A 27,017-nucleotide genomic window follows, 5' to 3' on the forward strand; every position below is an offset into this window, starting at 1 on the left:
TTTCATTCGATCCTTTACATATATTTATTGCAATTGACTTTATTGTCAGTTTGATGTGAATGTGTAGATTAAACACAGTATAAAGAATTTGTTCATTTTTTTAAATTGATTAGTCTTTTATTTTGAGAGTAAAACTAATCAATATCAGTAATCGTTCTTAACAGATTTTTTTTTTTTGATACAAGTTTTAAATTTTTATCGAAAGAAAATTTACATAAATGAAAAAATTAAAATGGATTTAACAACGCATGAATCGTCGTTGCCTGTAGAGACGGTTATAAGGAAGGAAGTAAATGAGACAATGAACGATGTGGTTCAAATTGCAAAAACATCAAATTCCAAGCAATTATCGTTGTCAAAAAAATTGGCAGAAATAATGAGGTTGATCAATAACGTTAGACAACGATTGGAGGATTTTTCAATCGATCGAAGAACCGAAGTTTCACAAATGCAATGGATGACATTGGAAAAATTTAAATCGTCGCCAAAAGTACCTACAAAGCCAGTCAAATTTTGGCAAAGATCCCTTTTCGCAAGAATTTATTTTATCAATAAAGATTTGGACGAAATTTTTCAAAATATCATGAAATCTAGTTCAATATTTTATCAACATTTGAATAAATTTAACGGTAAGAATAAGAATATTTTTCAAAATCTCACCAATGGTGTAATTATATCGTAGTAAAGAAACGCAAGAAATTTTGCCGCCAGCAGATATAACATTATACACATAAAATTTGAACTTTCTTAAAAAGAAATGAAGGTAAAAAAAAATCACATAAAATAGCTGTTCTCGGATGACTAATGTTTACGTTGAAAAAATTAATGTAGACTAAATTACTTATTTAATATGCAAAGAGCTACACGCGAAATATTTATGAAAATCGTAAAAATATTTTTCCTTAATCACGCCTAAATTTTAAGATAGAATGTATACATTATTAACTTAACATGATTGCTGTTAATGTCGAAAAAGGCATATAAAAATATAAATACAATTGTCTAAAATATTGCAACATTTAAATTAGAGAAACTGATGTTCTGCAACAACGGCACGTCCTCTGAAAATATTGAAAATGTGAAGTTCGGTAATAACCCGAAATCGGCAACTACAAAACGCTCATCGCAACTATCGGCAGTAAGTCTCCGAGGTAACTCAACTAAAGCATCTAAAGTCGTGCCGTCGATAAGTATAATCGATGAAGCAGGCAGTGCTTCTTTAGACGATATTGGATTCATCCAACAGTCTTTCACCGACCTTATAAAGGCTAAAATTGAATTTGATTCCCAATTCCTTCACTTCAACTCTACTCTTAGTAAAAATTGCTTCTACGAGGATTTTCTTTATTTATACAAGATCTGCACGAAATCGGACATAATATTGGGAGAGGTAATTAATATTTGGAGTTTCGCTCTTTTCTACTTGTAACTTGCAAATTGAAAATAATACGCCCATGAGTGGTCTAGGGAAGAAAGTAAATTAATAATAAAAAAATAACTTGATCTCAATGTAAATTGGCAAAAATAAATAGCTCGAGTGAATGTTAGCGTTAGAAAATTTTAAATTCAAAAAGATTGAGCTTTACATATTTTAATGAAAATTGAAACAATTAACATAATCAAGGAAAAACAATGATTAATAATTAGTAAAGTAAAACACTGCTAAAGTAAGAGTATAATTTAAGTCTCAACTTTGATTATAAATGATTTTAATATATATACATATTCGATTTCTATTTATATAGACTTCATTATCCATCGATAAGCAGAAATCGGTCAGTTCTAGTAATACAAAGATTAAGCGCAAACGCCTTTCAAACAATTTGAAAAATAAGTCTCGGAAGAGACAGTTGAGAAAGTCTGTGCGCTCAGCTTTTTTGGATGATTCGTCAGAAGTCCAGGTAATTCGTAACTTCAGGCGAAGAGAAACCACGTAACAAACCTACAACTGAAGTTATCATTTTTGTCTTTCTCTATTTGTTCGTTTAAATAATATAAAGCTACGTTTTTGTTTCATAATACAACACTAGTCTTTATTACACGTACAATTTGTTTTTATTTCCAAATCGCAACGAATATATCATTATTCATTGAAATTCCTTCACCTTTCCATGCACTATTCTCAATAATAAATAATGAGAAATGAAAAAACTTGATTAAATAAAATCACGAAAATGAGCATCGTCGTTGTCATTAATAAAATGTTTACACTTTGTGTTTAAACATTGGCAAAAGTTGTTCACAATGTTGGTATACAATGCAAGTAACATATTTTGAGTGAGCATCATTACACACAGTTCAATTATAATTGAATTCATCATCCTTTCTTCTCATTATTATTTTCATTTGCATATATTAATGCGAATTTTCTTTATTATATGTACAACGTAGGATTGTCAAAATATCAAATACATGCATTCAATTCATTCAAGCTTATGCAAAAATAAAGTGAAAGATTTACAAAAGTACTTTCGTTGGCATACGTATTCTATAGCATTTCAACACAAACCCATACACGCACTCACGCATACACTCGGCTCGTTCACTCATATGTATACATACCTAAGTATATATATATACACATATCCATGCATGTACGTATATTTATCAATATAATATATATAAAAAAGTGAGACATGCAATAAAAGTAATTAAAAAAAAAAAATAAAAAAAAAATAAAAAATAAAAAATAAACAAAAAAACAAAAAACAAAACAAAAGTTTACTATAAAAAAGCAGCGATGAACTCTTTCTGCATGGTGTCACAAATGTCTTGTCGCGAAAGGAATATAAATTTAAAAAAGACGAAGTGACAGGCCGCATTATTATTCGATAAATTCTCGTTATAACACACAGCCCAATTACATACTTTTTACAATTAATAAATTATAAATCTATACGCGCGAACGTATTTTATCGAAATCGTTGCTTTTACTACTGCCATTCTCAATATACAGACGATAGTGAAACTACGGACAATACAAATACAGGGACGGTCGAACAGAATTTTTTTCAAATAAAACATATTGCCGCTGTCTACATCGTCGTCAAAGCTAACTTTTAAACGCGTTCGTTCATTCATTTTCTTTCTTCCGTACATTGAATTATACATTATTATCTATACATATGATTTCCTTTTATTTATTAAATGGTTATTTTTGTTTCTTTTGATGTATATAATTTAAAACATGGATAGCAATGAATCTTCGATCAATGTTTAAATGTTACACGTTAAAGATATTTGGAAGCAATGAGTAACAAATTGGTATAGAATTTATAATATAATGGATAGCTTATCTGAAACCCTAAATGTGAACATTTACATTAAAAACAAATTTTCTTTCAGTTTTATGCGACAGTCATGAGTTATCCTCTTACTCGATTTTAACAGATTAGGAGACGTAACATCTAAGTATTTTCACTTAATTTTAAAACATTTATTTTAATCGTTCGATAAAAATGTTTAAAATATTTAAATAAAAATATAATTTTTAAATATTTAAGTTTTTATCTGTTAAAATCAAGACCTTAAATCAATAGATTTTTAATTGTTGCTTGACTAGTACGAGGTAATCTTATATTTTCTTTTTCACTTCTTAATCGCAATTCCGGAAAGTATATAATTATCACGATCAATTTTGCATACTTAATTGTATTGAAGTTATACACTTTTCTGATATGTCCAAGTAACATATTATGTTAGAAATTTTGCAATGATTTGTAAAATAGTATACCGGATATCACATGCGAACAAGCAAAAAATGATTGTAACTGAACTCCTAATGCTGCTAAAATCTGGATGCAGACTATTAAGCACATTAGCTTATCTATTATTTACCAATGTTCGAGGCACTAGTCCACTCATCAAGAACGGATACGCACATTATAATAAAATAACGCAAAATTGTTATAAGAACCATCACGAAAGTTCAGCGCGCACGAAATTCTAATAGTTAAGGAATGGATCACGGAACAGTGATAACGGCGTGCATTCCCTTTTTCACCTAAATTCATAAATTTGTATACTATGTTCTGGTACATGCCTCAGATTCAAAGATTGATACCTGAAAAAAAAAAAAATCGATGTTTTCAAACTAATTAAAATAGATTTTTAAATATTAACAGTTCAGATTCGGAATGAACGCAGAAAGCTTATAGCAAATACTTTAATATGTATTATATTTAATTAGCATATAATATAAAACTATTTTTTATATAAAGCGTGCAATTAAAACGAATAAATTAAATAAAACATCTTAGAAACACATTTCATAGAAATACATTAAAAATTTATCTTAATGCACATATATAAAAAAAAGGATTATTCCAATTAAATTTTTTTGTATATACTGGATTTAGTGTTCATTTAACAATTATTATAATTATTATAGTTTTAATATCATTGACATTAGAATTTGGAAAGTAAAAAAGATATTTATATATATTTTATTATATAAATTTTAAATTAATTTATTTTACAAAAGAATTAAGAAAATGTAGAATATAAAATATTACTTATTAAATCCCTTGAAATCAGTATTAATAAATATTTTTTAATGAAAATATCTTTTTTACACTCCCATTTATTAATTTTTTTATCGTTCGTTATAGTCATACAGATAATATTTATTGTAATTTATATGATAAATATTTTATAAACAAAACTAATTAAAAATTGAAATAGAATGTTTCGTAAACGTTTAATTTTTGCATAACAAAAATATTAAATACTTTTCGACAATTAATTTTTATCAATTTGTTCTATTTGACATAAACTTAAATTGCAAACTATTCTTTTGTATTGTATATCTTAATTATATTTAAGATTATCTGAATCTATCAGTAATGTTTTAAATATAATTTTTAAATATTACCTCTTGAATTTGAAATATTTTTATATAAATTACTCACAAATTTTAATTGTAGAGCACTAATATCAAATGGTATTTTAATGGAAAGCCTGATTTTGATTCTTATGTAGTCATTACTAATGTTTTATATTCACAAAAACAAATTAATGAAAATAAACAATATATGTAAATGTACTTATAATTCACGAATCATAATCTTTGTAATTGTAGTATAGCAGTAAAAGATGAATGTAAAAAATATTATATAAAATTGTAATACAATTATCTAATTACACTTACTTATCTATACAAATTTAGCTCTTTACTGTATCATAAATAATTAGCGATTAGTTTACCATTTCTAAATTTAAAAAGACTTAATCTTCAAAAATATTTATATTTAATTAATAAAAATTATTACAAACTAAGAGTTTTTAAAGTCAATAATTAATTATTGCATTTTATATTATTTGGTATTATTTCATGAGTAAATAACTTAACAATTATAAATTTTTAAGTCTTAAATTGTTAAAATTCTATTAATATGAATTTTATTCTGTACTGTTCATGAAACTATTCTATTGTATATAATTTTTACCATTCGGAACTACGATGATAGTAATAACCTTCGATGGAAGCAGCTGATTTTTGAAAACAAATATAATAGAAGCCTGCAAAAGAGGCACCATTGATATCTTTGATCGTATGATCAGGCACTAAAAAGTGTTCTTTCCATCTCATAAAAACATAATCAGTTCCTTTCAGTGCTTCGTAATCAAAAGTATCAGAATTAAAAGTCTTGACATATTGACAAAAAGACTCAAATTTACTCTAAATAATGGGAGAATAAATTAATACATAATTGTACAAATTGGACTTTTCGCAATAACATTAATATATACAAACCCAGTGTTTCTTATCAACATCTTCATCTGCATCCCATTTGCGAGTAAGAAATGGATATTTTTTAGAAATAATTTCACCATCAAAAAATGTTGTCAATGTTGGAAATTCCTCGGTTAATCCTTTAATTTTCAAATAACCACATAGGTAACTATTCTCTTCATCTACATGCTAAAGGAATGCAAAATTCAATAGTAATCATATTGAGTCATATATTTAAATAAATAAATAATAAATAAATTAAAATAAATTAAAGATATATGCTAATATTTTAAAGCAAACTTAAAGTTAATAAATAACAAAGCATACAAAAATTAATTTCAATTAGCATCTCAATTAGCATATTCCTATCTATGAAGCATTAGTTAATACAATTTTTGAGACATTAAAATATACAATATATCAAATAAATGTCAAAATGTGATGATAGTCAGTCATTGTACGGACAGATACTCAATACTCTTATAATGAAAAATTAATGTTAATAAACAGAACGCAGGTAAAAATAATTTAGCATGCAATTGACAAGGGAATGATTGTGTAAAATTAGGCGGCAAATTGTTAAGCTAAAAGGCCACGTTCGCTCACCTGTAGCACGACCTCAACATCATAGCTATTACCCTTGGACTTCTGGGAACCTTGGAAGCGCGAGCCGTTATAAAGTAACGATTTGGTGACGCCCGGCTGCTTGGAATTGGCCGGTGGCGGCGGCACCACGTCCACTTTGACCGGCATCCTACGTCCTGGGTGTATACGTTTTATGGGCAGCCGGGGTAGTCCCTCCGAACCACCACCTTCAGCAGCAGCAGCAGCAGGCCGCCGGACATTACAAGAGAGAGCAGCTGCAGCGGTTGCTGCTACGACCACCCTCACCTTCTCCTACTCGCGTCTTTCTCTCTTTCTCTTTCGTTCCTTCTACCCGATCCACTACGTTCTCTCTCGCTCGTTCTCTTATTGCTTTTCTCTCTTTCTCCTTCTTACGATGGCTGTTTCGTGCGCGCGCTTACGGCCTGGTTGGCTCAATCGTCGACGGTGACGACGGCGATGTCCTATTTGGCCAAGCCACGTTTCCCAGTTCCCATGACTGCTTGGGTTGCCCGTCCTTATTCTTGCACTCGGAACTGCTTCTCTCGCGCCTATCTTCCAACGAGCGCCGCCTACGAGCCAACTGGACAAAAGATACGAACGATTCTGCGCTCGCTCACTTGCCCAGTGATTGGGGGGAGACCATTTCGTCGTTGCTTGACCGAATATATCTGCGAACCGTACTGAAACTGGTTGGTGCAACTGTGCACCTCGACTTTTCGAGACTCTCGACTGGGCTATTAGATTAGCAACTGGCGTTGGTGAACGATATACTCATGCATATACTACAGTGCGTACGTTTTTTTAAGGAGCGTTCCTACTACAATGCATTTAATTGCCTAACAGATCCCTTTATCATTCTCTTGCCTTGGTGCCTGCTAACGTTTAAGAAATTAATAAAGTCGAGATGAGTCGTTTTGGGACTCGCTGTTGATGATAGCGTTCGCGTAAAATAATAGTACAGTATCGCGTTAATCGCACTTACACGGAAATCGGTAAACCGATAGCTCGCGAACTTCTTCCGAAATCCGAATTCCAACCAATGTGACATCCACGATTAATGCACATAAATGCAAGCGCGTGCGCGCACAAATTTTATATTTAACGCGACTTAAAAGAGGGAACAAATAGAACAAAACCTAAAGAGCGACAATAAATAAGAGATTGTAGAGTAGCCTGAATTTCGCCTAATGCTTACGTGTGGTACTACTGTTGACTTCTGACTACCTTATGACTGGGAAATAATGTATTTTATTATTTTTTTTATTAGTTTATTTAAAAAAAAAAAAAGAAAAAGGAAAAAACCGTAAATATGTGTATCGTGTACCATATTCGATTATGTCACAATTAAAAGCCTATGCCTAATGTAATAATAGCGCAACAAGCTTTAAAAGCGTTCTAAACATCTCTCTTTTTTTTGTAAGATCAACAATTTTAAGAAACAAAATACCCTACAAAATCATACCCTTTAAAACCATTTATAAATATCACGTCAAATTGTTTTTTAAAACACATTTTATATTTATTTAGATGATATTTGAATTATCTGATAACATTATTATTTAATGCAACATAACATAATTGCATTTTACAACAGTCATAAATAATTTTCAGTGAAACTTCTACTGAATAAATAGTCTCGATTGTCAGAAATGATGTTCAAACGAATAATTGATAAGCCAACAAAGATTACTTGGTCTGGTTATTGTTGTGCACGCTTTACTCTTAGGAGATTTAACGAAAGTTATTATATAAAAACTTAAGCAATTTTAAATGGACCTATTTAATAAGAAGACAATGTTGACATTAGATTTTTTTTTTTTTTTATTCTTTTGACGATATTTGCAATTTAAATGTATTGTCTATGTGTGCTCTAAAGTTTTATAATTCCCTTTATCATACAATGCCTTTCTCGATAAATTCAGCGATAAATATCGCTGCTATTTGTATCATTTTTCTATTACAGCGTTTAGTACACATGTCACTAAACCGTCAAAATCGTCATAATGAGCGGATTAATGTCATGAATTTGGTTCACGCTTTTAAGTTCGACGTATAAGCGTCGGCGAGCATTGCGTGTGAGGGCGCGTGTCTCTTTCTACTCAGTAATCGGAGCATAGTCGCTCTGATTATTTGTTGAATTGCACGGTACAAATAGAGCGTACTTCGCAGGTTTGCTTTGCTTTATCGTGTATGCGACAGCAAAGCAAACATGGCCGAGTACTGTGATACGAATTCGCATCAAGTAACAAAGAATAATCATTTACCACAGCGTTGCAATAATCAGTGGGTAAGGCTGAACGTTGGTGGTACATATTTTCTCACGGCCAAAACGACCCTCACGAGAGATCCAAATTCCTTTCTTTGTCGTCTATGTCAAGAGGACTCCGACCTCATATCCGACAGGGTTAGTTCAGTCATGAAAATGTACTTTCGCCGCTTTTACACTGTTATGCTATGATTGTTTTATCATTTAGTTTCATTATTTATTACTTAGTGCGAAATTATCTAAACTTGTGTAGTACATGAGCACATACAGCGAGCGTACATGTGCGTTTTCTGTGTGAAAGCTAAAGGAGCAGTGAACTGTAGATTTACCTATAACCTTTGCCCCATTTTTTTTTTTTTTTGGTCTTGATTGTAGGATGAAACTGGAGCGTACCTTATTGACAGAGATCCGACGTACTTCAGTCCCATTCTTAACTATCTTCGTCACGGAAAACTTGTTATTAATAAGGATTTGGCTGAAGAGGGTGTTCTCGAAGAGGCAGAATTTTATAATATCACAGAACTCATTAGGTTAATTAAGGAAAGAATTATTCTTAGAGATACAAGACCTACTCGTGATTCTAAAAAGCATGTTTACAGAGTGATTCAGTGCCACGAAGATGAACTTACACAAATGGTTTCTACAATGTCGGATGGATGGAAATTTGAACAGGTAATTGATATAATTAAAATATGTATAATTAAAAATGGTATAATGAAAATATACAATTAGAATTAAAAATATAAAAACCCTAAGCATTATAAATTACTCATTTTTTATTTTATTCCCTTAATTACAAAGCAAAGACAAATTCAAATAACTTGTGAAAATTTATCTTTTCCTATCAAATATTTGTTATTATACAAATGATTTTATTACATGAATAAAATTTAAAGGAAATTTCTCTTTTTCATTACAGTTAATCAATATTGGCTCGCAATATAACTATGGAAATGATGATCATGCTGAATTTTTGTGTGTAGTCAGTCGAGAATATGGACCTACACAATTAACCAGTAAAGAGCAGGAATCCACAGATCGTGTCAAGGTACCGCTACTATCCCGCTCAAATATTGCGCATTCACAATCCAGGCAGAATCATACATCTAGTCGTGATTAAGTCTCAAATTTAATATTTAGTCAAAATGTACCAATTTATACTGGTAGAAGTTAATAATGCTTATAGTTTTAATATATTTATTAAGACTATTATCATTTTATTTATTCAAATACTGGCATTATATTTACATAATGTTAGTTAATGAAATGGATGCTTTGTAAATGAAATGTAAGAACAGATTTAGTGAACATAGATAGCCTATGATAGGCCTATTTTAAAACATTTATTTACTTTATTACTTTGTTGCTAATGTATTGATTTCTGACGAAAATATTAATGATAAATAATACGTGTAGATATTGAATTTGATTATTATACAAATATTACTTGAAACAAGATATTTTTGTTTATGCCCATGTATTTTTATTTCACTTGAAATAAATACATGTACAGTTATATTTTATTTTGTAATATTTTAGTCACATTAAGCAAGCGCGCATATACACGCATGCATATGCATATGTATATGTACACAAACACACACATATATATATATATATATATATATAAGTGTGTGCATATATTAAAAAATGTTTTCATTAGTTATTGATATAATTATTGAGGGTCCATATTTCTGCATGAGCATGTCTTTTTATAATGGTATTTTATAAGCTCCTATGTACGTTTAACTCGCGCAGATTACATTATTGTAACGCAAGCATGCATTCAAGAAAAAAAGAATTGGAATAAAGATCTGTTCCATCTATCGGTATAGTGATTTTTTTTTGTTCTGTGTTCCGCATGACACTTAAAGTGCATGCAGACCAGTGTGTAGTGTGACCCACATTTTGTGAGTCAACTGAATGCCATGCGTGCTAATTTGGCTGGTTTTCTGAAAGTGATACTACTTGCAGAGGAAGCGAACGGGTGTGCATGGGCTAAGCCAATGTAAGTACCAGGACCTTGCTGCTTTTTGAGTCATTGGACATTTGAAGGCAGACCTACATTAACATTGACCTTATTATTATAAACATAATAATTTTGCAGTTTCATTAAGGGTATCGAATATTTTTTGCTTTTTCATAGCTTGTGTGCACAGAGTAGCTTGTTCCAGTTTTTTCATTGTTACCAATTTATCATTTGTTACAATAATTTATTACAGATACTCTTTACTTCTTTAATGTCAGTCTTCATAGATTATTAAGATAATATATTTCATTCAGACAAATACATAATACAAATGTATTAATGTAAAAATAATAAATATGTTACAAAAAATTCTATTACTTTAGAAATTATACTGTTTTATCTTTTTAAAGTAAATTATTATTTTTACGCTTTTTATAATATCCAAATATCGTGTGCAATTTAATGTATGTATATACTTAAATTTGAATTACGCGTTAATTTGTAAATTTGATGTAGTTTTAATTCTCTATATATTAAAACAAGTGGAATAAAATATTTAGAAGAAATAGTCATAAATATTTATTTTAGGAATTAATTGTACAACACAATAACTGCGTGATAAGTAATAATAAGGAGAAGAAACAAAAAATTTTATTCGAACTATTTTCTTTATCCATAAAGGGAGATAAGTTATTGCTATGAGTTAATAAATGCAATTTTAGTCCTAGAGATTGATGTATAATAAGTAAATATCATTTATATATATATATATATATATATATATATATATCTGTTTATAAAAATGTGGGTGCTGAAATGGGATTTATATTAAAGTATGGCTTGGATGTCTTGTCTATTTTAGGTACTGCAGCAAAAAGGCTCACGAATGTAATATTCGAATTCTATCCGAGTCCCTATCGTCGGCTGTCTATCGAAATTATGGCCATTTCTGAAATACATTGTGAGAAACTCAAGAATCAACATGTCTTGGATAAGGATACCATCAGCCTGGATTGCGGACCACAATGAGTAGTCAGTTGAGTTGTGTCGTCCTGCGAGGAAAGTATGCACGTACTTCTTCGACTACTAGACTTTCCAGTATCCTGACAGCCCCTCGTTCTTTTATCTTTGCAATGACGCAAGGTAGAAGACTAAATTCGTGAAATAATCAAAGCAAGCGAGTTGTGAAAAAATAGTGATTATATTTTTTTTATTATTTACTTTCGAGTGCTCCAACACAATGCACCGTACAATAAGTTCACAAAATAATGACATTTAACACGCGCGCATATTTCGATTTATTACTTTTTGACTTCGTTGAGAGAGAGAGAAAGCACGAACTGACTATCCATGCCAATGATGGATTCGTATATTTGTGTATAATGCAGAAAATAAGAAAAATTTTTGGTACAGTATTTAATTTTTGATTTTCTAAATTTTTTATCATATTAATAAGCATGATAAATAAGACCATTTTAGAGATAATGATAGGAGAAATTAAAACAATATACTTTATAATTATGGGCATAGTTTAATGGTTTTATGGACATGACCAAATGCGCTCTCATTGGTTCTTGTACCATTTAAAATACGTCATTTGCATAAATGGCTAACTTTCCTATCAATTTTATTAAATAAAAATGACTCGTACCTATTTTGAAATAAGGATCGAGGCATTCTGATAATGTACGTTTTTTATACATGGAACAAATGGAAACAGTAATAAAATTGCAATCAATTCCTTTAAGATACAGTCTCATCTCTTTTCTCTAATGCATTTGCATCTAAAAATATTGTAATTGAACTTCTGCACTGCCACTATAAAAACATATTTTAAACAGATATTTATAATACGATTTCTATTCAAATTTATTTGAAATTAACGTATCGACAAGTGTGGGTTATAAAAAGTATGCAGCGAACAAATTAATAACAAAAGAAATAAAAAGGTTTGCAAAGAGAACTAAAGTATGTGTACATGCATTTTAAATATAAAATATAGTTTTTTTTTAACGCAAAATGCTAAACCCTAGATGAAAATCTGATTGTTACCGATCTGTAGGTATTTAGGAGACAGAAAGAGAAGTGCAATACTAAACATTAATCCTACATACTCATATATGTGTAGATATATTTATGAACTATATGAAAAAGTAAGCTAAATATGTATATTCATAATATTGATCATTTGGTCAATTTAAAGTGAAGTCTACAAATTTTGTACGTTATAACAGCGAGAGAGAAAATGTGCCATCCTTGACTTTGGCATATAACCTTACAATTTTAGATTTATTCGTTAATGCGGCATTGATTACAGCGAATAATAAAAATACAGATTTCACATTTTAAACTTTATGTACTGAATAATTTCTGCTTATGCATAATATCATTACACAAGTGGTATTTAAATTTTGTGATAAAATCACTGTATTCTCTTTACACTCACTGGTGGAATTAAATTAATAATAAGAAGTAACAAAAAATGTATTGTACGCTCCTATTGCAATTTGTGTAAAAAGAGTACAGTTTATTGTAAATTTAGATTATAGATAATTACGATGCAATTTTAATAAATGTAGAAAAATTCGCTCTGGACTATATATATATATATATATATATATGTATATGTATATAGCAATGTAATAGCTACGCCTCGAGAAAACTAAATATACATAAATAAATGAATGAAGGAGTTTCAGTATCTCCACTAATTTGATCGATAACTTGGAAAATGCCAATGGAAAAAATATGGATTGGAGTTTTGCAGTATTTGAAACTCATCGATACTTTTGTATTATAATTCCAAATAAATAAAATCATTTGGGATGCTTAAGTTGTACATAGTAAATTAGTAAAATTGTCATGAGGTCAGCTATTACATTAATGAGTGACGAAACAAGAAAAATCATAGTCGAATATAAAAATATATAAAAAATTATAAATTTTATGATTACATTATTTTGAAATACATGCACGCGTTAAAAACTCGATTGCAAAGAGACACAAGTGCGAAAACATAAGTATATAAAAGCATGCACTGTTTGTATCGGTTTTAACTTGTGTTACAAAATAAACAAACCTTGCATTCAAATTTAAGCTTTATTTAAGAATATCGAAACCTAAAGTATGAAACAGCTCTCAATTATTTTGAGTATTAAAATAAGCATTATTTCATTAGATATATAATCATTAAATAATATATTACACATAAAATTTTCTTCTTAAGGCATACTTGCTATTGTTTTCAGTGGATGATCCAGGTATTTGGCCAATGCCTGTGCTTTCTCTCGTAATAGTCCAAAGCCAACATTTTCTTTAGCATATAGACAGAGCAATAAATTAGCTACTTCGGTAATAACTACTTTCCCTTCCTAAAATGATCGATGATGTATTAAATATATTATACATACATCATATAATTTTAATTAATATCAGTTCCTTTACTCATTTTTAATAATCAATCTGAATTTAAAGAATTTCAAATATTTTCTATATTTTTTAACACCCTATATTAAATTTAGGAATAAAATGCTAATAAGAAAATGCAGACAATTTTAGTAGGTAGTTTTAAAAATAATTTATTTAAAACAAAGTTTTTATTTTATAATACATATTTTAAATATTAGGGAAAATAAGATTATGACAAGACAATGAGATACCATTATTAATATTATGTAATCATTGAAAAATGTATAATTCAATAAAATACATGGTCTGTAGGTAAATGTATAAATATTTTTAGAGTAAATTATTTATTAAGCTAAGTGTCAATATTTTTAATAAAATTTTTCTATTTCAATGGACTTTTAGTGTAATTTTAAGAACAGTTCAACTTTAAAAATAATTGTGAATACTTATTAAATCTAAATTATTTATGATTTACTTGTACTTGAACATTCAAATATTATTATAAAATTTTTTATAAAAATTATTAAAACTCAACTCAAAGTAATAGTGGGGTCAACTACAAAAAACATACCGCACATTCCATTAAAACAAACTTAAGCTCATCTTCTTTGAAAGCGTTACGACCATTCTTTTCATAAGCTGACCAAATATTGCTAGTAATAGCTGCAGTTACTCTTGCATCTTTATCTCCATAACCACTGTATGCCAACAATCCGCCATCTCTATTGAGTAGTCTATAACATACGATAAAAAATATTTTATATTAATTAGTACTAACACGAATTTAGTAAAATATTTTATTCCGAGTAAAAAGTTATAAATAGTAAACTAGAATTAATATTGTTATATAAATTAATATTAATAAAAATAAAAATAAAAAAAAAAAAAAATTGTATTAATTTAAGGTTATACGTATGAGTTAAATACTTACAAAGTATTTTCTACTCCTCCGGTATTCGCTTGACTTAAAACTTGTGTTAGAGCTTTTGGCTTTAGCATAATGTAATTCCTATAATGCTCGCTCTTATTAAATTAAATAAAAATTAATTTTTATGTGTGTTTCAAATTAAAAATCATATATGGATACAATCGTGTCATTTCTCATGCTATATCATGACGCTTTGACTATCATAAAATCAGCTCGGTCAGCTGTAACAATTCCATAAGTCGCTATTGAAGGTTGCAGCGCTATGAAAATGATTTCAAATTTTTTAAATGAAATATTGTATTTTACAAAAGTTTTTATTATGTATGTTTTTATTACAACCTTAACATAAATTGAATTACTATAAAAGATGCAGATCGAATGAGACAATCTAACATAAATACTTTTTATTTATTTATGCACGTAGATGCGCACAGGGTTCAAAATTTATAAATAATGAATCCGAGTTATATTGCAAAGATATATAATTTTCATTAAAAACTATTGATTCTTATATAAGATTGACAATGTTTAAAATAAGAAAGTAAAATAACGGAATATATTACTGGAACTTCTATCTAATATATATATATATATATATATATATATTAGATAGAAGAAGATATTTTTAAAAATTACCGAAAAAGACAAGCAAAACTAGAGTAAAATTGTTGAAGCAATTATTAGTCCGCAAGCAAAACGATGTCATGATAAAGGAAGAGATAGATGCACGAGAGTATATAGTATGTATGTGTGCATGCCCGGATGCGCGGCAGAAGTGTATGCACATGCGCGAGTGCACATACATAGAGAGAGAGAGAGAGAGAGAGAGAGAGAGAGAAAGAGACGCTGACATCTTAACGTCGGCGGCACGAGTTTGGGCACTGAGACGTCAGAGACGAGTGGAGTTTGGACTTTAAGGAACAGCAGACGGCTAGTAGCGATTGAGTTTAGTGTATTGTGGCTACTTGTGTCGAATTGCACTCTGTCGCCGCATATACATATATATATATATATATATATATGCTACACTGATATATCCTAACTCTTCTTTTATAATTGGATTATCGCGTGCCGATTTTCTTGTAACAAGAAGTTTCAGTATTTGCACGTCCGCCTTCTGAACGCTCTTAACGTCCAGATTGAGCTGATTGCCATGTAAGTATAGTGTGTTGTAACATCGACAACCCTTTGAGCTATATCTTTCTTTTTTCCCCTTTTCCTTTTGGTATTCGCTCTCCATAGGTGCTATCATATCATTAATTATATTTTCCATTTTTAATTGTTCATATTATTTAAACCGCATTTACTTGGACACCTTACTCCGAGCTCTTTAAAAGTATCTTATACTTTAGTAAGTACTCTTCTAACGCTCATTGCCATAATTAAGAGATTATTTACCCACTTTAATCGAAGATAATTATAATGTAATAAAATAAAAATTTATGGCGCATTTTTCATTCTCTAGTATTGTAAAATATCAGTAAATTATTATACTTGCAAAAATATAATTTTATTATATAATTCTAGTTTTTAATATACTGAATTAAAATGTTGATTTTATATTTTTTAAATTAAATGCATTAAATTGTATATATGAAATCTAGACATTTTTGGCAACTTATCAAACATTTCAAAATAATGCTTTTTACGTATTATAAAAAAAAAAGAATAGCATTAAAACGTAACAAATTGTTCTTTGCTTTGCTTATTATACTTATTATATATTAAAATTTATAATAAAATATTTATTTATAATTACTTTAATTGGAACTTTTTATTCACTCATTACATGTGTAGCCGACGATCACAGTTTTAACATAATTTAATTTTTTTTTACATATTTTTTTGAACTATAGATAAAGATATTTCTAAATATATATATATATATATATATATATATATATATATATATATATATATATTAATTATAGTTGTTACTATAATGATACTATAATGGCATGTGTACACACAAACGTATATGTAAATACAAAAAAGAATATAAAATATAATTTTATTCGTGATTTAATTTAAAATTTAATTGTATTTATAACAAATTTTCATTTTCACTTGATATAAAAAATATCATTTTTGTCAATAAAGTTCAATGACCTTACACTTTTTCGTGATCGAATACATAGCATTTTACGAGTATCAATGGAATCCTGAAGTAACTTTAAATGTAATTTTGCTGTTGAAATACGTAATTGATATTTATAAATAATATATAAATTACCGAAAATAAACGAGTCTGTAATTACGCATCGGGCCTCTTGGCTTTTTGGTCAAAATGTTGGTCACACTCGAAACAAATACATCTATTCTAATTCTATTATAATTAGATCTTTCGAAAAGCGTGTATTTCTGATTTTACGCAGCAGCCTTCAAAAAATACTAGGTGTAAAATATGAAAAAACGGAGATATGTTGAAGGCTAAGTACGTATTCCCCGCTTCTCTTTCAACGCTATATTCCGCTGCTGGTACCTCCTCCGCTTCACCTTTCTCCCCTCCCCGCCTCACATCACTACTCAGACAGGGCGCGTAAAATTCAAGTCGAATGACTTGTCGCGGCTAATTATACGAGTTACACCGAGGCCCATTCAAGTTACGTACAAATAAGAAATAATCGAGGCAGGAAACGAGTCACGTTCAGTTATCCAGCTATCGGAAGTCTTCTGCATGACGAAGAAAGCGTACAGATGTCGTGACTATGCAGTAGATTAATTAGTATCCTGTTCCGTATTCTCGGAAATTTGTTGATGCAGATGATAGAGCGATTCGAATTCGGATTATACGATGTTGTTTGCGTAAATGTTTACTAACGGTATTTCGAGTGCTGATTTGGTGGCACTGTGGGTGGCCGGTCATAGGTAGTTTTCGGTTCTCGGGTCACGTGCGGCTGCCGAACGACAGACAAATGCTTGTGATTCATTCGGCAGAATACAAGGCACTAAAAAGTATCATGTTGGCTCAATTCACAGAGAGGTGCAGGGACAAATCAAATAAGAGAAAGAGGAAGTAATTGCTTGGGTGAGTGCCGTTCGCATTCTCGAGGATGGAACCGCCCACCGCCTGGAATGAGTGTCAGCCAAAGACGAGTCCTATCACAGATGACTATGAGATCAGCAATCACGTGCTCGGACTTGGTATCAATGGCAAGGTCGTTCAGTGCTGCGATCGCAAAAACAGGCACAAGTACGCCCTCAAGGTACGATTTATAAATCTTTGATTTACCGTCCCTAGCTGGCTGGTAGTAGCCCTTTATTTATAAATGTTAATGTTTACAGGCGTCGATAAGACGATCTGATTAGATAAAAAGACTTCACGCTTGTCCACTTGTTAGATTGGTAGGAAGAAATTGTAGTAAGCATCTCTTCATTTTTTTATGATGCACCAACGTTCTTTAGAATTAATACTCAGCTGCTTAACCAAGAAAATAACATTCAAATATACGTCCTTGGATATAGTAAAAAGGTCATTTATTTGCGTCAGATCTGATTCACAGTCGTGAGCTTTATGATTGATGGGGAATGACGGAATTACATGTACAACTATCTTTATCATCATTGAGCTCGAAATTCAAAATAAGAAACGTTAAAAATGTAACGATCAGATTTTCATCAAAATGCTTTTGAAAGTGCTTACCGTTAAAAGCAAGGTCTAAAATTACTTAATGAAAGCACTTTTTTGCGCTTGCTGCCGTTTGTTGCTAATGAAAAATTCGATAATGAAGAATAATTGAAAATTTATATAATTTCAAGTACTTCGAGTTCAATTATTTATTAAACTTATGATAAGTCCATTAGCTTTATTAGCTTATATAGTAAACGTTAAGTTTATCAAGAAAAAAATCATATATACTTATCAATATATGTATTGAATACGGATTAAATACTAACATTATCGTTTTGTACATTTTGAGATACTGTATTTTTTTGGAGCTGCTATTAAAATAATTGCTTGTTTTTCCTTTTTAATCTGAATATATCGAATAAAAGATACCTCGGCTTTCGATAAGCAAATAAAAGTAATATGAGAATAGAGAAAAGGCATTACGATTTAAAACAGTAACAAAATGCAAAGGTACGACCCAAATGAATGGAAAATCGGGAAGAAAGTCTAGAGTTAAATGGCAAAAGCCGAAGTACAAAGTTAACTGATATTTGATTTCGGCAGATATCTGAAGAAGCTACAGGAAATGGTAATAAGGCAGCGGGTATAATTAGCAAGAAATTTAGTAGTGTAATAAAGGAAAAAAGCCGCTTTCTAATGACTTACTAGCACATGGGTGTAGAAGAATGTTGTATTCTTTTGTCTTGTGCATTTTTTAGTCTTTTCTCTTTCATTCTATTCGTCCGTTTTTCTTCCTTTCTCCAGCTTTCGTTATTATCTTTTTTTTTTTTTGGCATTATGAAATGCTAAGCAAAACCAATTAACTTTAAACTAACATTCAGAGTCTCTCGGTCGAACATCAATGAGCCTATTATTCTGTATTTATAGAAGCAGGCCAACTGATAAAGGTGTAAGCTTCTTCATTTTTTTTTTCCAGTCACCTTATTATAATAAAAACATAAGAAGTGATACAATCTTCAATCATGTGCAAGGAGAAACATTTCCACCACAATCGCGCACTATTTAAATATTGCCATTCTGATAGTGTTTACTCTCCCTTCAGCAAATTTAATACTTTCTCTTACATTACAAATATTTATTTTTTCGTCATAGAACTTATTTTTAAATATTTTTTTCCATACTAAGATAAAATAATTTATAATGAGATAAAATAATAATTGATCGGATTTTATTTCAGTGTTGCTCTTATGTTTTTAGATACCTCGATCCGCTTAATATGAAAGATAAGGTCGATTAAGAATCAAATTATTCGAATTACTGAAAAAATTATAAATATTTTCAATTTAAATGTTTGTTGTAATTGACCAACTATATTATTTCCTATAACAGCCTGAAATATAAAGTTTATAATTTAACAAATATTTATTGTAAATTATGTTTTATTATTAAGTTTTACCAAAAATATCTTTATTCATAATTGAAAAAATGCGGTAATTTTTTATTTTATGAACTCAATCTTCATTATATAAAAGTATTATTAATTGGTAATTTATTTTTATTTGTAATTTCAAAGGTATGATAAATTATTTCAGAATCATGGAATTAATTTTTGAAGAAAATATCCCATAGTATTAAATTACTATGAATAATTATTAAGACTTTATAATTGCAACATGAGAATAATATTAAAACATTATTTGAAGATTTACTAATATATAACTAACAATTATTTAAATTTGAAGTTAGTTATTTATTAGTTATTTTAAATTTATAGAAAATTTATAGAGATATATATTCTCATAAAAACTGAATTCATAATAAATTCTTAATAATATGTTTTAAAAAAATTGAATCACCATATACTCGTTATATAACATTTAAAAAATAACTTATCAAATTCATTAATTAAAATTGAAGCCGTTTTTCCAATGCATTATATAAAACATTTTTATAATGATACAAGAACATTATTATTCAAAATCTTGATGCTAATATGCATAAAAATAGATTCCAAATATAAATTTTATTAAATTATTCACTTTAAATTTAACTAGAAATTTACTTGAATATAAATTTAATGAGCAATAAATTCAATTTTGAGTTTTTTTATTATTTTTTTTTTTATTTTTTATAATAATTCATTTCGCAGATTCATAAACAGTCTTTGTAATGATGTTCTTTTAAAATGTTATTTATTATTATAACTTTGATTTTGTTTTTAGTAATTTATTCAAATTTTGTTCTACGCTTTAATTTACGTATTTGCATTCTTTATAAATTCTGTTCAAATATTTTTTTTTTTAACTTTCTTATTGTTACAATATATACGAAATATACACATATTAATAATAAAATTATACATATATTAATAATAAAATCTGTTTATATTTATCATTAAGGTTACTGATAATTTTTTATGAGTTTATATGGAGAAGTATAAGCTTATTGAAAAATTTAGATAAAATGCTATTCAAAACAGACAGTGTTTTAACAAACATGATTTTTTATATGAAAAATCATTTTCATAAATAAAATAATTTTTTATCATTTTAATATTTTAATTCTTTTTTTTTTTTTTATGAACAGTCTCGCTTAACCATTTTACTTAAATTTATATGTTGTATTAAAAAGCATTATTTGTGAACATGAGTAATTAAGGTATCTTAAGAGCAACGACTGACATAGTTGAGATATTATAATAAAAAGTAATGAAACGAATAATCTAGCTATATTTGGCTAAGATGAAGTTATATTTGCAATTGGGAATGTATGCTTTGTAATTGCTTCTTAGGTTTTACATGACTGCCTAAAAGCAAGACGAGAAGTGGAGCTGCACTGGAGAGGGTCGAAATGCAAACACATTGTCCAAGTAAAAGATGTCTATGAAAATACTTACGCTGGAAATAAATGTCTACTTGTCGTTATGGAATGGTAGGTTTTGTCAATTGTTAGTATGTTTTATTCCTTCTATAGTTCTGACGCACTATTGTTCAAATACCTCTGCAAAATTTTGTTTCTAATTAATATAAAATAATTTGTATGATCTAGTTTTTGTCTTTAAACATCAATTGTTATACGATCTTTCTCGAGTAATTTATTAATATCACTTATTATCACAGCATGGAGGGGGGAGAACTTTTTCAAAGAATACAAGAAAGGCAAGATGGTGCTTTTACCGAAAGAGGTAACTCTAAAACAATTACCTTTTTATATCCGAGAATAATCTTTATGAGTACTGAAGAATCTATTGTTTAAATTTTAGATAAATTATCTTTTACAATACATTTCTTACTTACTTCCTAATCTGTCTAATATACGTAACATTAACGTACATACATATATCTTTATATACATATATGCTATAAAATATATTGATTTCCTTAATTTAGAGTGATATGAATATTTTATTTTACTATTTTATACAAAATTATGTAATAATAATAGTAAATTCAAATGAATTTATATAATAATTTTCCATCTTTGGATTTTGTTAATACTTTATTACCTTTTATAGAAGCAGCTCAAATTATGTATGAAATTTGCATTGCTGTAAAACACTTGCACGAATGCAATATTGCGCATAGAGATTTAAAACCAGAAAATTTGCTGTATACAAAACCAGGTACTTAAATGATTAATTATACATTGAATATAATTTTTGTTTTTTTTTATTGTTCAACAATATAATATAATAGTTGATACTAAACCGGCACAATTATTGCGTCAGCCGAATTAATAACCATTACATTGTTGCAATTCTACTTGAAAATGATAAAATACATTTTTCATAACTTGTTTTAATAACTTATTAATAAATTTAAAATATAAAAATAATACAATATATAGATAGCTAATCATTAGTGAAATACACAATTAGTTTTTCCTTTTTTTATTTTAATTATTATTATTATAAAAAAATCATTACATAAACAGTTATATTTACTATCAATAAGATTACTGGATAGAATATGAATAATTTTTTTTTTTCAATCGTAAAATCTTTATCCATAGAATTAACGATTTTAATACGTTAATTTAGTAGAATAATCTGTTAAATATTGAATGTTTTAATTTAAAAACAAATGGATAATTTCTTTTGTCAGTGCTAAAAAAAGATTTTCAATGTTTAAAGTAGAATATTACTTTAAGAAATGAGTTCACGTTTGGATAACTTTTAATCATATCATTTACGAATTATTAATATTGTTTGATAATTTACATAAAATATCTTCGAAGATATTAGAATGATAATTTATAAAAAATTCTAATAAAAGGAAAAGCAAATAGCATTTTTTAAATTATATACTATCTATTTTTAATATTAATTTAATAATATAATATATGCACTTTATTTTTTATAATGATTTATTTTGCTTCTTTTTAGGTACTGTAGGTATTTTAAAATTAACAGATTTCGGCTTTGCCAAAGAGACGCATATGAAAGACACTCTTCAGACCCCTTGTTATACACCTTATTATGTCGGTGAGTAATTATTTTAATAATTGATAAATATATGTATAACGGACAATTTTTATAAAATGTATTTGTTAAATAATTAAAAACAGACCTATTGGTTATTAATGTTTTTATTATTTCGACATTTATGAATCTATGTAATTTGAATATCAATTTACAGCACCTGAAGTTCTGGGGCCTGAAAAATACGATAAAAGCTGCGACATTTGGTCACTAGGGGTAATTATGTATATATTGTGAGTTTTAAGTTTCTCTAAAATGCTAATTCGTCTTCAATTATATAGATAATAAGTATTTAATTTAATGTCAATAGATTATGCGGCTTCCCTCCTTTCTATAGCAATCACGGCCTTGCAATATCGCCAGGTATGAAAAAACGAATTAGATTGGGTCAATACGATTTTCCAGCGCCTGAATGGTCCAACGTAAGTGCAGAAGCACGAGACCTCATTAAGGGCATGCTATGTACTGACCCCCTTGAAAGATTGCAAATCGATGGAGTTATGAAAAATAAATGGATTGCTGTAAGTTTCGTCCGTAGCAAAAATTGAATTCATTTCATTATCATTTTCACTAGGGTTTCAATAGGCTATCACTTTACCAACATTAACGTTTTAAGGTATTAGAATTATTTGTTCAAATTTTAATGTCAAGCAACATTATTTACTTTATTATCGGTTTAGAATAAAAAGATAAAATATTTCATGATATAAAGAAATGCTTATACTACGATTTTTGTAAGTACAGATTTTTTTGTCACATATTCACATTTAATGTATGATCTAAAATCATAATATTTTTTTTTTTTTTTTTTTTACATATTTTCCACTATTACGATAATGATTATTCATATTAATTATTATCGTATGTTAGTACATTTGGTATATAATCAGAACATTTATAAATTATTATTATTTTTAAGATTCATGATATATAGAAAGCAAATAAAATGTTTTATGTTATAAAAATGGGATAAAAGTATATATTAAGACCTATATAAACCTTTTATATATTGAGCTTATTAATAAAGATTTGAATTTATTTAGCATGTTATAAAGAGGATTTTTATCACTTAGTTTTTATTTCATTATTGAAACGTAATAATGAAATTGAATTGTAAATTCAGTACAAATTCAAGGATTTAAAATATGTTGCATGCTTATTTAAAAAATGAAATGAAATCTTAATTTATATATTATTTCAAAACTCAATTCTATGTTAAATGCTATAACATAATAAAAAAATAAATATATATATATATATATATATATATATATATATATAAGTCAGTTTGGAAAGTAATATTCATTTCAATTCTTTTTTCATAAGTTTCTGAACATTAATAAAGCATAATTAATATTGATTATAAAATAAAAATAATCAAATCATTTCATCTAAATGTAATATTAATTTTACAATTTTTACTTAATTTAACGTACTTTTGTTTGAAATAATTAATATATAAATAACTCGTAGTAAATTTCTTTGTAAGAATTTCTACTACAAATTTTACCAAATTACACAAATATTTAAAAATATTTACTATACTTCCGAGTATAGTAGTATTTAAGCATTCCTATTAAATTGAAATAGACTTTTTCGTGTAATTGTGTAATACGTATATACATAATTCAAATCAGTAAAGTATCAGTAAAATCAGTAAAAATATTAAATCATAAAAGAGATTTTTAGTATTTGTATTTTTTTAAAATAATGTTATATATGTAAAATTGGTGTAAAATAAAACTTAACAACATGTCCAACAATTGTTTTGTTCAACTTGATGTGAGAGAATCCATGGATTTAAAACATAACTACTAGATATTCTGAAACATACATAAAAATTTCAATTTCCTATTTCAACAGTTCAACACAAAAATAGTTTTATGTTTTAAATAAATTATATATAACTTTTATACGTTAATAATATATTAATAATTTTTTTTTATCGTTATTCATTACGTTTTTTAACACAATCAATTTAGGTACTTGAGAATTTTAACTAAATCTTTCATAAATAAAAGTGATTGATAACATAAGTATTAATTATTTATGTTTAGCTTAAAATATGTACAATTAATGATTGTTGAATTTCTACACAAAGTATTTTCGAACGATTATGACATTACTTACATGTGCATGTATATAGATTTATATGTTATGAAAGCAAATTATATAATCGTTTTAATACAAAGAAAATGCAAATACGAATTTTTTTTTTAATGTATTTATTATTATTAAGAATCTCATATTTACAATTGCATTGTATTAAAATTGTTTAATTTATTTATTTTCTAGTCTCTAAATCGATAATCTTTTTCTTTTTTCATATTTCAAAAAAAAAAAAAAAAAAAAAGTAGAAATCAAGAAACATTAGCGACAGAATTATCACGATTTTATTTGTTATAAAACAATATTAATCATTAAATTTTATTTGTGCATACGTTTATAAAAGCATTAAGAACATGAAAACTATTAATATTTTTATTACTTCAACGTTTTAAGTTTCAAAGTAAAATTTAGAAAATAATGTGATAAATTCTGATTTTATATTTTCCATTTTTTGTATTTAATTGACTGAAAATTAATTTGTATTAAACTTGGTTATTAATTATTTATTTAATAGCCTTTGTACGCATTATGCAGAACTTATTTTATTAATAAATGCTATTTTTATAAAATGAATATCAACAGGGGTAAATTATAAAATATATTAATTGTACTCGCGGACACCCGTGCAAATATGCATATCAATGATATATGGGTAAATAAATAAATCAATCAATAATTGTAATTAACACTTCTAGTCATTTTAGTAGTATGATTAAAATGCGAACTTAGTTTAGAGAGCAAGTGGGACTTTATAATATTAATGTTTCCAACTTAATAACTTTATTGTTCACAGAAACACACAGAGGTGCCAGCAACGCCGTTGCACACGGGCCGTGTCCTTCGTGAAGGTGAAGAGCTCTGGCCTGAAGTCCAGGAGGAGATGACTCGCTCATTAGCTACTATGCGCGTTGATTATGATACGGCGAACCTGAAGCAGCTCGATAACACAAATAATCCTTTGTTAAACAAACGCCGACGTGCCAGACAGCAAACGAGCACGCCATCCGGGCTACCAATCAGTGCTGCACCCGTGAACCGAACAGCGGCTTCTTAGGACATAACCAACTTGCGAGTTTGATAGATCAAATGTGCTCGTGACTCTTGCGTTTAAGACACCGATGCCTACTTTGTATCCTAATACAACCTAATGACGATCGCGACTTTTGTTTATTTTATGTATGAGCACTGACCCTATTACAGTTTAACGATATTTTATTTGAACTGTAATGTGACCCGAATGACCACGAGCTTCTCGAAATTATTCCATATAATTGTTCGTGATATTTAAAACGAAACGGTTGCTTGGATATTTATAAAAGTAGGTTAACAATTTTGACGATGACCGGACATGATATTGGTACAAGCTGCACGGACCTTTATATTCCAAACACTTGATATCAATGTTTTATCTTTTTTATGACGATGCATTTATGCGTGAAATGGACAATAAAACCCTAGCCCGCTAAGCTTTCATTGAGACTGGAATGTTACTTAAAAGAGAAAGAAGCGAATATCACCAGAATTCATATTTGAAATTTAATAATAATATTTTTCAAATATTAACAATGCCGAATGGAATCGTGTATCGATTTAAGTAAACTGTTCCTGAATAAAATGAAATAATATTCAATTAACAGACTTCGATATAATTCGATTCGTTTAATTTTGAGAGTGGTCAGCTTAAAGCCATTAAAAAGTAGGTAAAACTAATTTAAGTATCAAACATTTCCAGAGAATGAGCAAAAAGGCAAGACAAGTTCGTTTCTCTTCTGTGGAGAGAAGTAAGACTTGGAAAAAAATAAATAGGTGACACGTTGGTTGTAAATAGATGAGCAGAGATACGTTTGGTGATCTAGTTTCACATGAAAAGCAAAATTTCTTTTAAAGATGATTGCGCTACCTCATAATTCTGTGATAGATCTGTGATCTATCAACGGGACGGCGAT

General features: G+C 28.3%; 5 protein-coding genes across 7 annotated transcripts; 3 read left to right on the plus strand and 2 right to left on the minus strand.

The window, feature by feature from the left end:
- Window positions 1-136: 136 nt before the first annotated feature.
- On the plus strand, window positions 137-2,036 carry LOC105359560 (uncharacterized). Its single transcript, XM_011496175.1, has 3 exons — window positions 137-598; window positions 1,031-1,390; window positions 1,746-2,036. Exons 1-3 carry the CDS (start codon window positions 233-235, stop codon window positions 1,935-1,937), a joined length of 918 nt encoding a protein of 305 aa, XP_011494477.1. The 5' UTR covers window positions 137-232; the 3' UTR covers window positions 1,938-2,036.
- A 1,472-nt stretch (window positions 2,037-3,508) lies between these two features.
- LOC105359408 (glucose-induced degradation protein 4 homolog) lies at window positions 3,509-6,504 on the minus strand. Its single transcript, XM_011496014.1, has 4 exons — window positions 6,341-6,504; window positions 5,756-5,923; window positions 5,448-5,680; window positions 3,509-4,063 (listed from the first exon to the last, which is right to left on the minus strand). Exons 1-4 carry the CDS (start codon window positions 6,485-6,487, stop codon window positions 4,000-4,002), a joined length of 612 nt encoding a protein of 203 aa, XP_011494316.1. The 5' UTR covers window positions 6,488-6,504; the 3' UTR covers window positions 3,509-3,999.
- Window positions 6,490-15,095, minus strand: Lamtor2 (Late endosomal/lysosomal adaptor, MAPK and MTOR activator 2). 3 transcript variants are annotated; one of them, XM_011496011.1, is made up of 4 exons: window positions 14,915-15,095; window positions 14,555-14,717; window positions 13,808-13,946; window positions 6,490-6,920 (listed from the first exon to the last, which is right to left on the minus strand). In XM_011496011.1, exons 1-4 carry the CDS (start codon window positions 14,980-14,982, stop codon window positions 6,910-6,912), a joined length of 381 nt encoding a protein of 126 aa, XP_011494313.1. In that variant the 5' UTR covers window positions 14,983-15,095; the 3' UTR covers window positions 6,490-6,909. The 3 variants fall into 3 exon arrangements, with proteins under 3 accessions (XP_011494313.1, XP_011494314.1, XP_011494312.1); XM_011496012.1 differs by lacking the exon at window positions 6,490-6,920 and adding an exon at window positions 9,639-9,712; XM_011496010.1 differs by lacking the exon at window positions 6,490-6,920 and having other exon boundaries at window positions 13,656-13,946.
- inc (BTB/POZ domain-containing protein inc) lies at window positions 8,323-11,900 on the plus strand. Its single transcript, XM_011496013.1, has 4 exons — window positions 8,323-8,744; window positions 8,982-9,278; window positions 9,526-9,654; window positions 11,438-11,900. The coding sequence occupies exons 1-4, from the start codon at window positions 8,550-8,552 to the stop codon at window positions 11,465-11,467; spliced, it is 651 nt and encodes a 216-aa protein (XP_011494315.1). The 5' UTR covers window positions 8,323-8,549; the 3' UTR covers window positions 11,468-11,900.
- Window positions 15,096-15,945: 850 nt separating the features above from the next.
- Window positions 15,946-26,187, plus strand: LOC105359409 (MAP kinase-activated protein kinase 2). The gene is made up of 9 exons (XM_011496015.1): window positions 15,946-16,066; window positions 17,891-18,117; window positions 21,274-21,413; window positions 21,602-21,666; window positions 21,997-22,104; window positions 22,867-22,965; window positions 23,120-23,195; window positions 23,273-23,483; window positions 25,865-26,187. The coding sequence occupies exons 2-9, from the start codon at window positions 17,965-17,967 to the stop codon at window positions 26,123-26,125; spliced, it is 1,113 nt and encodes a 370-aa protein (XP_011494317.1). The 5' UTR covers window positions 15,946-16,066; window positions 17,891-17,964; the 3' UTR covers window positions 26,126-26,187.
- Window positions 26,188-27,017: the final 830 nt, after the last annotated feature.

Source organism: Ceratosolen solmsi, unplaced genomic scaffold, assembly GCF_000503995.2.
Source record: "Ceratosolen solmsi marchali unplaced genomic scaffold, CerSol_1.0 scaffold11, whole genome shotgun sequence".
Lineage (NCBI taxonomy): Eukaryota > Metazoa > Arthropoda > Insecta > Hymenoptera > Agaonidae > Ceratosolen > Ceratosolen solmsi.

What these genes read in the sequence shown, in the direction of transcription:
- LOC105359560 (XM_011496175.1), top strand. Translation starts at nt 233, where the DNA reads ATGGATTTAACAACGCATGAATCGTCGTTGCCTGTAGAGACGGTTATA. An exon ending in ATATCATGAAATCTAGTTCA is followed by an intron (nt 599 to 1,030) that starts ATATTTTATCAA and finishes TTTAAATTAGAG; the next exon opens with AAACTGATGTTCTGCAACAA. An exon ending in CGGACATAATATTGGGAGAG is followed by an intron (nt 1,391 to 1,745) that starts GTAATTAATATT and finishes CTATTTATATAG; the next exon opens with ACTTCATTATCCATCGATAA.
- LOC105359408 (XM_011496014.1), bottom strand. Translation starts at nt 6,487, where the DNA reads ATGCCGGTCAAAGTGGACGTGGTGCCGCCGCCACCGGCCAATTCCAAG. An exon ending in ATGTTGAGGTCGTGCTACAG is followed by an intron (nt 5,924 to 6,340) that starts GTGAGCGAACGT and finishes GCATTCCTTTAG; the next exon opens with CATGTAGATGAAGAGAATAG. An exon ending in TATCATCGTAGTTCCGAATG is followed by an intron (nt 4,064 to 5,447) that starts GTAAAAATTATA and finishes TTTTTTTTTCAG; the next exon opens with GTATCAATCTTTGAATCTGA.
- inc (XM_011496013.1), top strand. Translation starts at nt 8,550, where the DNA reads ATGGCCGAGTACTGTGATACGAATTCGCATCAAGTAACAAAGAATAAT. An exon ending in ATGGATGGAAATTTGAACAG is followed by an intron (nt 9,279 to 9,525) that starts GTAATTGATATA and finishes TTTTCATTACAG; the next exon opens with TTAATCAATATTGGCTCGCA. An exon ending in AATCCACAGATCGTGTCAAG is followed by an intron (nt 9,655 to 11,437) that starts GTACCGCTACTA and finishes TGTCTATTTTAG; the next exon opens with GTACTGCAGCAAAAAGGCTC.
- Lamtor2 (XM_011496011.1), bottom strand. Translation starts at nt 14,982, where the DNA reads ATGCTAAAGCCAAAAGCTCTAACACAAGTTTTAAGTCAAGCGAATACC. An exon ending in GGAGGAGTAGAAAATACTTT is followed by an intron (nt 14,718 to 14,914) that starts GTAAGTATTTAA and finishes CGTATGTTATAG; the next exon opens with ACTACTCAATAGAGATGGCG. An exon ending in TTGTTTTAATGGAATGTGCG is followed by an intron (nt 13,947 to 14,554) that starts GTATGTTTTTTG and finishes CGATCATTTTAG; the next exon opens with GAAGGGAAAGTAGTTATTAC.
- LOC105359409 (XM_011496015.1), top strand. Translation starts at nt 17,965, where the DNA reads ATGGAACCGCCCACCGCCTGGAATGAGTGTCAGCCAAAGACGAGTCCT. An exon ending in TGGTGCTTTTACCGAAAGAG is followed by an intron (nt 21,667 to 21,996) that starts GTAACTCTAAAA and finishes TACCTTTTATAG; the next exon opens with AAGCAGCTCAAATTATGTAT. An exon ending in TTTGCTGTATACAAAACCAG is followed by an intron (nt 22,105 to 22,866) that starts GTACTTAAATGA and finishes GCTTCTTTTTAG; the next exon opens with GTACTGTAGGTATTTTAAAA.